This window comes from Lepidochelys olivacea (genome assembly GCF_965140295.1).
Source record: "Lepidochelys olivacea isolate rLepOli2 genome assembly, chromosome: 9".
Lineage (NCBI taxonomy): Eukaryota > Metazoa > Chordata > Testudines > Cheloniidae > Lepidochelys > Lepidochelys olivacea.
Genome location: NC_140419.1, coordinates 74,591,880 through 74,608,561, shown reverse-complemented (window position 1 = coordinate 74,608,561; position 16,682 = coordinate 74,591,880). Strand labels below are relative to the sequence as shown.

At 40.6% G+C, this 16,682-nt stretch overlaps 1 protein-coding gene across 1 annotated transcript in view; it reads left to right on the top strand.

Moving 5' to 3' along the window:
* Positions 1-16,682, top strand: part of LOC311526311 (connector enhancer of kinase suppressor of ras 2-like) — a gene marked incomplete at its 5' end in the record, with an annotated part of 376,450 nt that overhangs the window by 149,141 nt on the left and 210,627 nt on the right. Inside the window, one exon of the mRNA XM_084639211.1 lies at positions 1,658-1,726. Coding sequence (XP_084495337.1) covers positions 1,658-1,726 — 69 coding nt within the window. The remainder of the gene's footprint in view (positions 1-1,657; positions 1,727-16,682) is intronic.

Sequence of the window (16,682 nt, the reverse complement as noted above, 5' to 3'; positions counted from 1 at the left end):
TTCGGCAAAGCTATTTAATTAAATTCTATGAAATGGAAGAAAATATCTAAATCAATAACTTGGAAGAAGCCATTCGCCATTTAAGGAGCTGTCTTAAAACAGGCCAATTAAGGAATATTAAGAATTTTTAATCAAATTAGTTAATTTACCAATATTTAACTTTCTATCATCTCTCCAAGAATACATGCTCTAATCATTTGGTGATTAACAGGAGATTAACATATTTTAAGTTAATTTTATTTCAATATTCCCATAAAATTATTACAAGAGCTTTTAAATCTAATCTTTAAACATTTTACTATTTACATAGGAATGATATTAGGAGCTCTATTAGGAATTGTGTGTTTATAGAACGTCTTTGCAAGTATGCGTTTCATAAAGGTATTTGCCATTTCAACATTTAAGAAATAAAAGGTTTAAAACATTTCCAACTACACGTGTCCTCAGCGCTTTTCTGAATGAAGTTTTTAGAGTTATTATACGTTATTATTTCAACAAGGATATTCCTAGTGTTTTTTAGTAGGTTTACTGAGAAGTTTTTCTGGGAAAGTGAAAAAAGCTCACTTTACTTCTAGATTTACTGCTCTGATAACACAACACTACATTCCTTTTCATAATCAGGGCTCTTCTGAAAATAGCCCATCCCACCTCTTTGTTTTAATTTATGTATTTAATTCAGAAGATCTGGGTCACAACATGCTGGTTTTCTTTGTAGTTTTAGTCTAGTTTTAATGGTAGAATTAATCTTGTTTCTGTTTTAGGCCCTGATTCAGTAAAGCTCTTACACGGGTGCTCAAGTCCCTCATTATTTCTCAGAGGACTGAGGCACATACTTAGAACTCACTGGAGTCCCAGTGCTCTGTCCAATCCAGAGCCTGAGTCTATATTTGCTTTATTGTAAACTGCTGGGTTACACTGAAATAAAGATTATCGTCCAGCCCAAAGCAACCAAAGTTATGACAATTAAGGATATTTCATCTTGAAGGTCTAGACTGAAGTAGATGAACTGCTCTTAAATAAGTTTAAGAAAATCACCTATCAAGGCCATTATCCATCACTGAAGAACAGAGTCAAACGCTCGAAGGATACCTCTAATTTCAAATCACCCTTGTCAAATGAAAGGGGCAAATTTATTGATATTTCAGGTTTCATACTGGCTGCAAACCTAAAATTTCAATGGATTGTTTATTTGGCTAGTTGCTTTGTTTTCTTGGCTATATTTCTGGTGCTCTCCAACATTTTTGGATAACTATTGATTTAACAATGCAAGACCTCAGCTGTACCTGCTGGTGCCTGGCACCTTCCATTCAGCTGTGTGCACTCGTACCCATAGAGTTTGGGCTGCTTGACACCCTAATCTCATATTTGCAAGAACGGTAATACAGCTACAAGTTAAATTGCATGGGAGGTGGGCAAAAGAGTGCACCAGGGCTCAGTGGAGAAGATGATCACTAATGCAGGGATAGGGAATCTAAAGTACCCAGTCACAATACTAATATGTATACTGTGGTTGGGAAAGGTAACACAGCATCTTATAAATACAATTTACTATTGTTATTAGAACTGAGTTTCCTTGGGTAGGGCCTATTGTCTTTTTTTCCCTACTAGTTCTTGGTCCTTCACAGTTGCCAAATTAACTGTTATCTCTTGGCTTTAGTCTCCTGCAGACCAGTGTAAGAAGATCCATGCAGGGGATGAGGTGATCCAGGTCAATCATCAAACTGTGGTGAGTACTTAGTAGATACTGCGGTGTGGGTTTGTTCTGTTCCCAGCACTATGAAAAATATTCCACTTAGTGGTTAGCTTTGTGCAATCTAAATTATTTATGCATTTAAAAAAGTTGAAAGAGTAAAAGTTATCCAGAAAATATTAAAGCTATGGTCTGATTGATTGATCAACTGCTCTTCTAGGTATTGAGATAAATTTGTATATTTCTGTATTTGCTGTATGCTGTCATATTATATAAGGAGATCCAGAAACATATTATCTATAAATATATTCATTGCAAAAACTCTAATTCTTACACTTTGGTTTTCATAATAAATAAATCCACTAATTTAATACAACTATTTAAAAATGGAGTTTAAATTGTTTATAATCTAGAATTTATACTCAAAATACAGAAATACTATAAAAGTGAGAAAGTGAATAATCTCTTCCACAGGAGCCAGTGACCAGCAGCTGGCTAAATAACTAACTCAAAAACATCTTCAAAACAAAGCTTTGATTATTCACTCAAGCAGAGAAAAGAGATAAAACACCAAAAGGCCTGTACACCAAGTTCTTACATAAACTTTAGTCTTTCTTTGCAAGTTTTGGGTGAATTCTACTGAGCTCAGACTGGGAGAGTCAGAAAGCCCTTCTGGCATTCTTGGTCTATCAGAAACTCATCTCCAGCTACTGCTGCCCATTCAACCTCCATTCCTCCCTAAGTTGGCATTTTAGGGTTTTAGTATCCCCTTTGATCCTAGATTTGGGCCTGGGAAGAATAAACCTTGCTAGCCTAGCTGGAGCCAGGCAGGTGGCTATTCCCCAATTAATAGCTTCTCCAGTGTTTCCTCAAGGAACCTTGATATCATGTGTGTTAGTACCTGATTTGTCACTGTTTCATATTTCTGTTTTTCCCTTTAACAATCTCCTTTGATTTAACTCCTTGCAGCCAGGCAGGATAATATTAAGCTGGTAACCTGGGGTGCATATGATATTTATAAAAATAGACATAACTCCCTCATTCTTACCAGAGGTTAATTGAGTTAGTGCTGCAAATGGCTGCTGGAGTCAGACAACCATCTGCTCTAGGGTTTCCAAGGTTGGCAATTATATGGGTATGGCCTAATATTGCCTAGTTAAATTAACTATCCCACCTCTGCCGTTGACTTGCTGAATGACCCAGTGCAAGTCACTGCACCTCTATGTTCCCCATTAGTAAAATAAAGATGCTATTTCTCCACCTTTGTAAAGTTTGTTGAGATCTACAGAATAAAAAGTGCTATATATGTGTTGAGTGTTACTTTTTATTATTAAAAAGTCATAAAATGACCCTGATGTCATGGTGACTCTAGATTGCCTTTGTCTGGGTTTGACTACAGTACATACAGGATGTGTAATAGAGCAAAGTTAACATTGCTGTTGGTACCTTAACTTTTGCATTTCCTGCATTTTTATGATTGTAACTGAGCAACCTTAACATTGCAGTAACTCAGTTGTATGTCTTTAGTTAAGTTCAATACATAGATTTCTAATTAGTTAGAACAGCTCATTCCAGTAAATGGGAAGCAGTCTCCAGAAATATCAAAGCCTTCTGTCAAGTACAGTTTGAACAGCTCAAGCTTAATTTTACTAATTAATTCACCATCCCCATTTAGGGAAATTCACTAACCATAAATTGGTATAGTTTGGAGTGTTCTCCAGATATGGTATTTTCCTTCCTAATTGGTGGTTGTTACCCTTCATTAACAGATCTGTTTGAGCTTCAGCGTAATGATTTTTTGTGGTGTTCCCTCACTGTATTTCCCTACACAGCCAGTCTTTTGTTCCAGTTTAATTTCTGTTCAAATCATCAAAATATGGGTAGCATCCAACTTCTGTTCCAGCCTGATAAGGGCCAAATATGGAGATTCTAGTAAGATCTCCCCATGCTGATTGTTAGTATAGCGTGTCATTCCAGAGACTCTTGCCTTCGGAGTCTGTGTCACCAATGTCTCTTTTGATATCATTCTGCAGTTGCCCAAATTTGAATTTCCGTGGGTGCCTATTACAAGAGAGGTGAAGTCAGTCTAAAGAACTAATTTTGCACTGCTTTAAGTTACTTAATATACTGGGAAAGGTTTAATCTTCTGTCTTTCATCACTTCACGTTCCAATAATAGCTTAACATTTTTAATAAGCAAATATATTTGGAACAACAAAACTCCACTAAAGATTTTCAATTCAAGACCCTGCTGTCCAGGATAAGTTGTATTATATGGAGCAGTCACACACATCTACCAACAAGCATACACTGCCTTCCACATTGATTTATATTTTAAAATACAAAAAAGTTCCAGTTTTACTGTAAAATAGATATTGAATCCGGAAAGGATGGTCTCTCTCAGGGCTGATGATATTGCAGTGAGTGTTTAGCAGTGTGTATTGTGCCTGTTTCCTGGATAATACAATGGGTCTCTGTTTTCTAATTCTTTAATGAATGCTATAGTTAATCATTTCATTCTTTCAATGGATACTAATAAACAAAAGGAATGATAACCAATGGAGTGATGTGAAACAATGTGCACAGCAAAATCTCAGTACAATTTATTTAGTAACTAAATATAGACAGCTAAAATCGTATTCTCTTACTCTGTGCTTCACTGATGTGGAATGGATGATAGTCTTAGGTCATCTCTAAACTAGGATCATTTTTGCTAAAACAGCACTGTAAGTCTGTGTCCATACTTTTATTTTTATTTTTACATTTTATTTTTATACTAACATATCCCACAGTTGCTAATACCAATGCCCCTCTACTGCTGGGAGCAACACTAGGTGTGCTAATGTAGACAAAGGAGCTAGTAGATGCTGGCATTTTAAGCACCAGGGGCCAGATCCTCAGATGGTGTATGTTGGCATAGTTCCATTTTCTTTGGAGGAGCCAATTTACACCAAGTGAGGACTTGTACCCATATCATGTAGACCTACTCTGGACAGTGTTAGACAATAAGATGATTGAAATGTTAATGGCTGTCTGGAGCCCTTTCTGCTCTAGTGCACCCGCTCTGGAGTAGTAGCATTGTTAGCAACTGTGGGAAATTTTGGCAAAAAAAACCTACTGGTCGCTCTTAAACGTTTGACAGTATTTTCTGCTGCTGGATAACCAGTTCTGAGGAAAATGCACACCGGCCTAAATAGGATTCTTTATTCCTCAAATAAATTTCTATGACTGAAACCAGATTATTTTGACTCAAATACTTCTCGTTACAGTCCTGAGCAAAAACCTCAAATCCTCTGTTTTAATCTGGTTTGGGATTTTCTCTGAATGGTTTAAAGCAGAGGAGAGGCTCATGGCAAAATTTGAATCTGTATTTCAAATGTCACAAAGTGTGAGGTGGTTTGGATGTGGGATTTTGGATTGGGTCATCTGTATGTAGTTTAAAGAAGCAACAGCTCAGCCCTAGCACTTCTCAAAACCCTGGGTTCTTCTGATGGTTCTGATTTTGGGGAGCAGCTTCCAGGTTCCTGCATTGGAGTAAGGGCTGGATTAAGGCAGGGGTTTTAGGGACTGCAGCCCAGGGCCCCGGCTCAAGGGGGGCCCCACAAAAATAAATGACAGGCAGCAATCTCCAACTCTGGGCCACTAAAAGTCCCCAGCTGCGGGGGTGGTGCTTGAGGATCCGGGCAGCGCATGGAGACACACTGTCTCCCTCCCCTCGGGCCATAGAGACATGCTAGCAGTCAGTCACTTCTGGGAGCAGCGTGGGGCCACAGCATGCAGGCAGCCTGCCTGAGCCCTGCTGCGCCGCTGGTTGGGAGCCACCTGTGGTAAGCGCCTCCTGGCCAGAGCCTGCATCTCACACCTCCTCCTTCACCCCAGCCACCTGCCCCAGATCATAATTCCCCCTCCTAAACCCAAACTCCCTCCCAGACCCTGCACCTCCTCCTGCATCGCAATCCCCTGCTCCAGCTCTCTCCTGCACCAAACTCCCTCCCAGGAAAATGACTTGTATACAGGAGCCCCACAAAATCTAATAGCCCTGGGCCCACAGGAGAGTTCAATCAGGGCCGAATTGAGTTGCCTGTTCATGGATTTCCCAGTTGGCTGCAGCATAGGGATAACAACCATTGTTTCACTGCTTTGCTTTCTCTGATTGAGAAAGATAAATCTAGCTGAGCACTCTTGTACTGATCAGTGCTCCTCTCTCTCACTTGCTCTACATTATTTCTTCTTTTTGCAGCATTGGCTGCTGTCTCTGGTAGAATCAGGAAGAAACACTGGCTGTCACAGGATACATTTGGCTAGTGATGGGGCTGATCAGGAGAAGAGAACACCTGCTATGCAAACAAGGAGATGTAGGAGAAATTCTGGGAATACCACGTATACAGGAGTACTATAAACTGATGAGAGTACAGGGAGAAAAAAGAGATGATGGAAGGAAAAGATAGAGTTGGGCAGCAAGAGGTAGAGAAGAAAGTGTTAGGGAAAATGAAAGAAGACGAGAGCAGGAAATAAGAGACTGTATTTTAAGGGATATCCTTTATTTGGTGCTAGAGGAAACATGAGTTGACTGTTTTTTTAAAGCTACTAAGAAGTATTTGGTCAGATGAAAAATGTTTCCAAGCAGTTTGTCACGGTTCCTTCCCCACTCTGAACTCTAGGGTACAGATGTGGGGACCTGCATGAAAAACCTCCTAAGCTTATCTTTACCAGCTTAGGTCAAAACTTCCCCAAGGTACAAAATATTACCCCCGTTATCCTTGGACTGGCCGCTACCACCACCAAACTAATACTGGTTACTGGGGAAGAGCTGTTTGGACGCGTCCTTCCCCCCAAAATACTTCCCAAAACCTTGCACCCCACTTCCTGGACAAGGTTTGGTAAAAAGCCTCACCAATTTGCCTAGGTGACTACAGACCCAGACCCTTGGATCTTAAGAACAATGAACAATCCTCCCAAGACTTGCACCCCCCCTTTCCTGGGAAATGTTGGATAAAAAGCCTCACCAATTTGCATAGGTGACCACAGACCCAAACCCTTGGATCTGAGAACAATGAAAAAGCATTCAGTGTTTTACAAGAAGACTTTTAATAAAAAATAGAAGTAAATAGAAATAAAGAAATCCCCCCTGTAAAATCAGGATGGTAGATATCTTACAGGGTAATTAGATTCAAAAACATAGAGAACCCCTCTAGGCAAAACCTTAAGTTACAAAAAAGATACACAGACAGAAATAGTTATTCTATTCAGCACAATTCTTTTCTCAGCCATTTAAAGAAATCATAATCTAACACATACCTAGCTAGATTACTTACTAAAAGTTCTAAGACTCCATTCCTGTTCTGTCCCTGGCCAAGACGACTACAGACAGACCCAGACCCTTTGTTTCTCTCCCTCCTCCCAGCTTTTGAAAGTATCTTGTCTCCTCATTGGTCATTTTGGTCAGGTACCAGCGAGGTTACCTTTAGCTTCTTAACCCTTTACAGGTGAGAGGAGCTTTCCCCTGGCCAGGAGGGATTTCAAAGGGGTTTACCCTTCCCTTTATATTTATGACACAGTTATTGTACAATATACTCATGTATGCATTCTATTTTGTGCCAGGAATAAAACATTATAGAGTGCAGTAACTTAAACATGAGCTTTGTCATTTATATTTCAGATAATTCCTTTTTTATCTTTGAAACATGAATGGTCACCTTAATAGGCACGAAACCTCTGTTCATGTTTTTCTGGTGAGAAAAGGAAAGGAGGAGGCCTAAAGAAGAAGAGGATGGACATGAAGAATAAGAGAATAGTACACATGAAAAAAATGCGTATTAAAGCAGTTAATGTAAAATTAAGAGGAAAAAAACAGTGGGGGCGAGAGATGAAAAAATAGGAAACTTAAGGGAAAACAGAGGGAATAAAAAAAGAAATCTATAATAAATAAGTGATGAGAAGAATGGAGTTACAGTTGACAAAATCCAGCTGTTTTAAACAGTTATAGAAAACATTCATATCGTAGAAGGGAAGAGAAAGAAAAGAAGACAGGCTTTTGTTTTAATTTTTTTATTAGAGCTGACAGAATTATATTTTCTTGATTTTAATTTTGCAAAACAATAAATCTTTATACTTTGTGTGTGTGTGTATATTTATATGTAATTGGTTAATTACTTGTATTAAGAGTTTGTGAAGCATGCACCACTAACATTCCAGGCATTCTTTTTTATATATTGTCACATATTTAGCTATTTAGGATCCTGAGAGTAGGTACTCTGATATGATGTAAAGTCTGCTGCATTAACTATAATTGGAAACACAGAAAAAAGAACGAGGAGTACTTGTGGCACCTTAAGACTAACAAATTTATTTTGAGCATAAGCTTTCGTGGGCTAAAACCCACTTCATGCATCTAGTGAAGTGGGTTTTAGCCCACGAAAGCTTATGCTCAAATAAATTTGTTAGTCTCTAAGGTGCCACAAGTACTCCTCGTTCTTTTTGCTGATACAGACTAACATGGCTACCACTCTGAAACCAGAGAAAAGAGAGATCTCTTTTTGCAATACCATCTGTGGTTTATAGTGGATAGTTTTAGACCAACACCATATGCACTCCCAAGCAGACTTTTGTTTGGTACTAGGAATTGTCTGAGCCAGTTCTGAAGATCTCTAGTTGCATATGCAATTATCCATTTTTGTGTGCACAGTGGGTGTATGTGGGTGCACAGTGGGTATATACACATTTATAAACTGCTGAAACTGGGAGAAAAAAATCCACTTCAATAAACTTTTTGTTTTTACTTCCGTTACATGACAGTAATGAAGTTAGAATTTGCTCCACTGTTTAAGATACTGGCATAATTTCTTTTAACGTTTTGTGGCTTTCTAGACCATTAAAATTCTGATGCTAGAAGCTAACTAGAAACAAACAGGACCAAATTCATGCTTGATGTAGTTTTGTTGACCTCACTGGCATTATGCCTGTCATAAATATAAAGGGAAGGGTAAACACCTTTAAAATCCCTCCTGGCCAGAGGAAAAACTCTTTCACCTCTAAAGGGATAAGAAGCTAAGATAACCTCAGTGGCACCTGACCAAAATGACCAATGAGGAGACAAGATACTTTCAAAAGCTGGAGAAGGGAGAAACAAAGGCTCTCTCTGTCTGTGTGATGCTTTTGTGGGGGATAGAACAGGAATGGAGTCTTAGAATTTAGTAAGTAATCTAGCTACATATGCGTTAGATTCTGATTTCTTTAAATGGCTGAGAAAATAAGCTGTACTGAATGGGATGTAGATTCCTGTTTTTTGTGTCTTTTTGTAACTTAAGGTTTTGCCTAGAGGAATTCTCTATGTTTTGAATCTGATTACCCTGTAAGGTATTTACCATCCTGTTTTTACATAGGTGATTCTTTTTACTTCTATTAAAATTCTTCTTTTAAGAATCTGAATGCTTTTTCATTGTTCTTAAGATCCAAGGGTTTGGGTCTGTGTTCACCTATGCAAATTGGTGAGGATTTTTATCAAACCTTCCCCAGGAAAGGGTGTGTAAGGTTTGGGAGGATTTTGGGGGGAAAGAGGTTTCCAAACGGGCTCTTTCCGAATTATATACCGGTTAGATGTTTGGTGGTGGCAGCGATAAAGTCCAAGGGTAAAAGGTAAAATAGTTTGTACCTTGGGGAAGTTTTAACCTAAGCTGGTAAAAGTAAGCTTAGGAGATTTTCATGCAGGTCCCCACATCTGTACCCTAAAGTTCAGAGTGGGGAAGGAACCTTGACAATGCCATAGATGAACTTGGTACTTTTACATTTTTAAAATATTTTTGCAAGACTTCATTGCAACAAACAGGAATAACAACAAAATGCATGTACGTAGTGTCCTTCACAGGGATATCCTGGGATGCTTCACATAAACATAACTGACATGGGACTGGATTCTGTCTTTTTAATTAACAGCTGCATTAGATACAGAATAAATAGGTTTTGTTTTTTTTCCAGAAGTGATAGAAACCCTCGTGCTTAAGGGAACTACTAAATTAGGCGGGTTAGGAAGTAACTTCTGCTATGGGTAGTTGTTGTGGGGACTAGTTGCCCCATAGAGCCTCCTGCTGGCAGAGCATGCAATGGCTGGGGACTCCCTGCCGCACTTTCCTTGCCTGAGGTTTGTCTACTCAGCTTTGCAAACACCAGTGTGTGCTGGAGATGTGGCTTAGTCCTCCGGCCACGTGATAGACAAGTCCCAAACTAAAAAGTCACAAACAAAAAGGTTCTTCTGTCCTATAGGGCTTCTTTTCAGCCCACCCTTTGGGCCCTATTCCTGTCCCTTTTCTGAGCTACCTATACAAGTCTTTCTGGCTCTGGGATAGAGCACTGGACCCCCAGGCTGGTTCTCCTGGAGGACCCTTTCCCCTGCAGACTGTGGGAGTCATGGCCTTCCACAGGAGCCTACTCACACCCAGAATTCTTTGTACTTTTATAAGGCCCAGGTGTCCCTTAAGATATCACCTGATCCTCCTCAGTCCTGCTGCCTTAGGCTGGAATCAGCTAATTATTTATGGCACAAGTATGGCTGGCTCCATTTCCTCTTAAATTATTCCATACTTGCTGGTAATGAAGTTTATCCTTCTTTCTTTGGAACTGGTGACTATCAGAGACAGGATACTGGATTAGATAGACCACTGGTTTGAGCCAGTATGTCATTTTCTATGTTCCAGTGCAGAAATTTTCAGTATGTGGCAGACGTCCTTTTAGTTTAGATTTGCAGGTTGCAATAGACTGAGCATTTGGCAAACTTGAGCGTCTTTCTGAAGGGCATAGTATAAATTAGTCCCTCCATTCAGTCATCTTATCTCCACTCATTACATAGGGGATATTTTCCTTACCAATTAGAATACTATTCATGGTCCTGGCTGTAAACCTGTCTGCATGCTGAGCAAATCTTCATAATGCTCTCAATTGTGACCCTTCAACTGTCAGATGTGTGGTTGTTCATAACAGTAGTGCTTGAATAATATTTACCTAATATTTACCTAATTATTGAATAATTTATCTTAAAATGTCCAGGCTAAAGATATGTAATAATTTGAAACCTTTTGCTACTTTTATGAGTTTAATTATCAGTATCATTATTGGACCTATCTTTAAATCAATGTGAAAAATGTATAATATGCCTCATAAATTGCTACTTGAAATATTATAAACTGCTGCTCTTGCTTGTTTATTTAGCAGCTCACTTTAATGGCCACTTAAATCAGTACCCTTCAAAGCTATCTATTTTTCCTAATTTGGTTGATATTTTAGCCTTCGAGAAACCTGAGGGACATAGTTACCACAGATGTCTGAAAACTAAAATGACCAGATTTTTTTCATATAATCCTTCTGTGGTGGTTAGCCCTCAGCCTGTGGAAGCTTTATGGAGCCATTTCTACATTTTTAATTTCATGTTAGGTCCTCAACATAATATCCTCTGGTGTATTTAGCATAAAATATTGCCCACCTTTTCAGATAAGTTCTACATTTTAGCTACAATACTCTGTTTACTATGTCCTAAAAAAATTGTTTTGTAAGTATGAGTTGATATTCACTGTAGCTAGCAAAGGTACCTTTTTTCTTAAACAGTAATATAAATTGCAGCAGAATGATACTTTTTCCCAGAAGAAAAACTATATAAGGGAAAATCTTAAGAATACAAGAGAGAGAAAGGATACTCAGTGGGTAAGGTCTTTAAGAGCTAGATTGTGTTTTTAAGGGCACAAACCTTACTTTGGTTTACCTACTTTCCTTTTCATGTTGTAGAGTCCTCCTTATTCCCTTCCTGTGGGAAAGGGGAAGAAGCACTCAGTGTGGAAGACCCTGCCATCTTGGTTAATGAAGCTAATTTGTTAAAGGTCAAAAGGAGGCTAGAGAGACCTTGCTGACCTCTATCAGCTGCCCCTAATTCTCAGACACCCTCCCAATTCAAGTTTAGTGCCAAGTCCTTTTGGTCTGTGAATCGTTCCAGCCAGGCAAATCACTCCCCACACTGCCTCTCCTGTTTGCTTTTGGATGCAACTGTACCTTCTTGTATCTTTAGACCAGTAAGCTCTTTTGCACATGGACTCTGTCATATCTTTAGAGCACTTTACAACACTTCTGTATAAGTACTGAATAACTCCCCTGATGCAGGTTGTTTTATTCCAGTTTTCAAATTCAGCAATTATTACTAAAATTAATAATTAAGTGTGTCTATTTGAATATTAACAAACAAGAATGCTACTTCCCTCACAGAAATTTGTAAAATAAATAAATAAAACCTACCTGTTACCTTTCAGATGGATTTCTCCCATGGTTCAAATCCTGCGTAGATAACAAGTAAAAAAACGAATGTAGTGGTTTTTGTCTTGTGCCCTGAAAATTTTATTCACATAATAAAATGACCATATATCTAATGTATTTAATCTTTGTATTTTAATGCACCTATCACTGTGGTATCAGAGCACAAACACAGTTACATAAAGTACTTGGTAGACTTTTTTGGCACTATCTGTATAGGACAGTCATTGACGGGAAGCTAATGTAAAGAGGGATGATTTATTACGTTTTATTTTGAAGGTGGAGAGATCTGTGGTCAGTCTGATATCATTGTGGAAGGGAGTTCAGTAGCATAAGCCAGCTGCTAAGAAAACCTAATTTCATGAACTTGCAAGTCTTACACGCTTTGAACATTTAGCTCCAGTGTCTCGGAATATTTCTGCCTCACTCCAGGCATGACAAAACCCCATGGGAAATCCTCTTCAGAAGCCCTCTGTGAATGCGGCTGCAGAGGAGCATTCTAGAAAGGGCCTAGAAATCCAGGCCAAATCAGCATGATTTTGCTGATATAGTCAAAGGCACCTACACCCAATGCTAGGCAGTTGTCTCAAGCTCCTAACAGGAATAATCTGCATAGGGACTCTGTGAATTTGGTTTTTGCCAATCTGAATGTAGTTGCATATTAACGTTGTTTATACAAGGACCCATTTAAGGACATTTCTACACAGAGGCAGAATTTAGCCCTGTGACTGGTTATCGCTGGTATTATTAACCTCTCACTTCATGAGCATCATGTGAATTTGTGTAGAAAGTGTGAGAATTGCCCAAGTGGGGTGCCATTTTCCCAGCACATGTGATCCCTGCCCCAGTTAACCCACCTCTTTATAATTAGCTCTTATTGCCCCCACACCCACCCATCATCCACTTCTCTCCCCACCACTCATTCATTCAACTCTCAAAAACATCCCACTTTCTCCTTCAGCCACCCCATATACATGAGGATTTGTAGGTCTGAGCAAGGGGAAATCTTCAGTTCCTCTCTTCTCCTAAGCCCAGAGAAGGAAGGAGGGGCATTAGAGGGTAAAAGGAACGGAACATGGATACTTGGGCACAGGCTAAACAGATAACTTAAGGCCAATTCTGGGAACAAAAGCAATGCTTAAACTTTCATTAAATGTATATATGAATTCATTCTTCATTAAATATATTTAGCATTTGTATAAAGTAAGTCTATCTTCTGAATTAAAGTGCCATGATCATGTACCAGCTTCAACATCATTCAGTATCTAATTACCTAATTGTAAAAAAGCCAGGATTTGGTTATTCTTTTTAATAATGGGACCTAATTTCAAGCTGTTGCACCCATATGTATTAAAATTAATAATCTATTTCCTTTCTTGCATAGATGCAATTGAAAAAGCCAGTACACGACATTCAGAAAAGCTTATTTTTATCTTCATAGAGCAAGCTCCAACTTCACTGTTAAGTAAATGGAATTTTATCCTTGACTAGTTTGAAGGACGAAACATTCTATTATTTACTAGAGTGTTGCTGAACTTCAAAGCCACATATAGTACTTTATTACTTTTTTAGATATCCTAAGTTGGCATGAATCAATATGGTCCTTAAAATTACTATTTCCACTAGTGAGGTAGAATAATTTGTTGGTTACAGCTCCGTAAATTCCTATATAATCAATATATTCACTAATACTGGCATGAGCAATTCACCTGGTGAACTGCAGCTTTCATATAGAGCAGAAGAGCATTTGAAGTAAGAACTTGGTTGTTGTGAATACATTATAAAAGGGAAAACTACATATTTTCTTAGTAGTATCTATATATGTGCAAACAGAACTGCCAAGAAAATGTCTGACATCAAGGAACAGTAGAAAGTCCTGTGCCACATTTATCTGCCTCTTTTAACTCAGACCCTAGCTCTTAACCTGTGGTCTCTCTCTCCCTCCCACTTCCATTATGATCCCAAAGTCTTTTGTAAATCTTGTCATTTGTCTTCCCCCCGTTGTGATTACAGGGCCTACAAATTTACCCTAATTGTGAGCTAAACTGTAAAAAGTGAGTGAAAGTTTATAAAACGTCATAAATGTTGATGGGGGACAAGGCGGGAAAGTGCAAAGGCAAGACAGAAGGTCTGAATTAGTCCAAACAAAAAAGCCCACTGATATAACTCGTGTTAAGATCATGCCTGGTAAATAAGAAAAGTATGAAACAGAAAATAGGTGAACCAAAATTGGTGTGTCAGGGTATGTCTACACTACGGAATAAGGTCGAATTTATAAAAGTCGTTTTTTTAGAAATCGGTTTTATATATTCGAGTGTGTGTCCCCCCACAGAAAATGCTCTCATTAAGTGCATTAACTCGGTGGAGTGCTTCCACAGTACTGAGGCTAGAGTCGACTTCCGGAGCGTTGCACTGTGGATAGCTATCCCACAGTTCCCGCAGTCTCCGCTGCCCATTGGAATTCTGGGTTGAGATCCCAATGCCTGATAGGGCTAAAACATTGTCGCGGGTGGTTCTGGGTACATATCGTCAGGCCCCCCTTCCCTCTCTCCCTCCGTGAAAGCAAGGGCAGACAATCGTTTCGCACCTTTTTTCCTGAGTTACCTGTGCAGACGCCATACCACAGCAAGCATGGAGCCCGCTCAGGTAACCGTCACCGTATGTCTCCTGGGTGCTGGCAGACGCGGTACGGCATTGCTACACAGTAGCAGCAACCCCTTGCCTTGTGGCAGCAGACGGTACAGTACGACTGGTAGCCGTCCTCGTCCTGTCCGAGGTGCTCCTGGCCACGTCGGCTGGGAGCGCCTGGGCAGACATTGGCGCAGGGACTAAATTTGGAGTGACTTGACCAGGTCATTCTCTTTAGTCCTGCAGTCAGTCCTATTGAACTGTCTTATGGTGAGCAGGCAGGCAATACGGATTGCTAGCAGTCCTATTGCATCATCTTCTGCCGGGCAGGCAAGAGATGAGGATGGCTAGCAGTCCTACTGCACCATCTTCTGCTGAGCAGCCATGAGATGTGGATGGCATGCAGTCCTTCTGCACCGTCTGCTGCCAGCCAAAGATGTAAAAGGTAGATGGAGTGGATCAAAACAAGAAATAGACCAAATTTGTTTTGTATTCATTTGCCTCCTCCCCCATCTAGGGGACTCATTCCTCTAGGTCACACTGCAGTCACTCACAGAGAAGGTGCAGCGAGGTAAATCTAGCCATGTATCAATCAGAGGCCAGGCTAACCTCCTTGTTCCAATAAGAACAATAACTTAGGTGCACCATTTCTTATTGGAACCCTCCGTGAAGTCCTGCCTGAAATACTCCTTGATGTAAAGCGACCCACTTTGTTGATTTTAGCTCCCTGAAGCCAACCCTGTAAGCCGTGTCGTCAGTCGCCCCTCCCTCCGTCAGAGCAACGGCAGACAATCGTTCCGCGCCTTTTTTCTGTGTGGACGCCATACCAAGGCAAGCATGGAGGCCGCTCAGCTCACTTTGGCAATTAGGAGCACATTAAACACCACACGCATTATCTAGCAGTATATGCAGCACCAGAACTTGGCAAAGCGATACCGGGCAAGGAGGCGACGTCAGCGTGGTCACGTGAGTGATCAGGACATGGACACAGATTTCTCTGAAAGTATGGGCCCTGACAATGCATGCATCATGGTGCTAATGGGGCAGGTTCATGCTGTGGAACGCCAATTCTGGGCTCGGGAAACAAGCACAGACTGGTGGGACCGCATAGTGTTGCAGGTCTGGGACGACTCCCAGTGGCTGCGAAACTTTCGCATGCGTAAGGGCACTTTCATGGAACTTTGTGACTTGCTTTCCCCTGCCCTGAGGCGCATGAATACCAAGATGAGAGCAGCCCTCACACTTGAGAAGCGAGTGGCGATAGCCCTGTGGAAGCTTGCAACGCCAGACAGCTACCAGTCAGTTGGGAATCAATTTGGAGTGGGCAAATCTACTGTTGGGGCTGCTGTGATGCAAGTAGCCCACACAATCAAAGATCTGCTGATATCAACGGTAGTGACCCTGGGAAATGTGCAGGTCATAGTGGATGGCTTCGCTGCAATGGGATTCCCTAACTGTGGTGGGGCCATAGACGGAACCCATATCTCTATCTTGGCACCGGAGCACCAAGCCGCCGAGTACATAAACCACAAGGGGTATTTTTCAATAGTGCTGCAAGCTCTGGTTGATCACAAGGGACGTTTCACGCATCTTCAGGAACTCTGGTCTGTTTCAAAAGCTGCAGGAAGGGACTTTATTCCCAGACCAGAAAATAACTGTTGGGGATGTTGAAATGCCTATACGTATCCTTGGGGACCCAGCCTACCCCTTAATGCCATGGCTCATGAAGCCGTACACAGGCAGCCTGGACAGTCGTCAGGAGCTGTTCAACTACAGGCTGAGCAAGTGCAGAATGGTGGTAGAATGTGCATTTGGACGTTTAAAGGCGCGCTGGCGCAGTTTACTGACTCACTTAGACCTCAGCGAAACCAATATTCCCACTGTTATTACTGCTTGCTGCGCGCTCCACAATATCTGTGAGAGTAAGGGGGAGATGTTTATGGCGGGGTGGGAGGTTGAGGCAAATCGCCTGGCTGCTGGTTACGCGCAGCCAGACACCAGGGCGGTTAGAAGAGCACAGGAGGGCGCGGTACGCATCAGAGAAGCTTTGAAAACCAGTTCCATGACTGGCCAGGCTA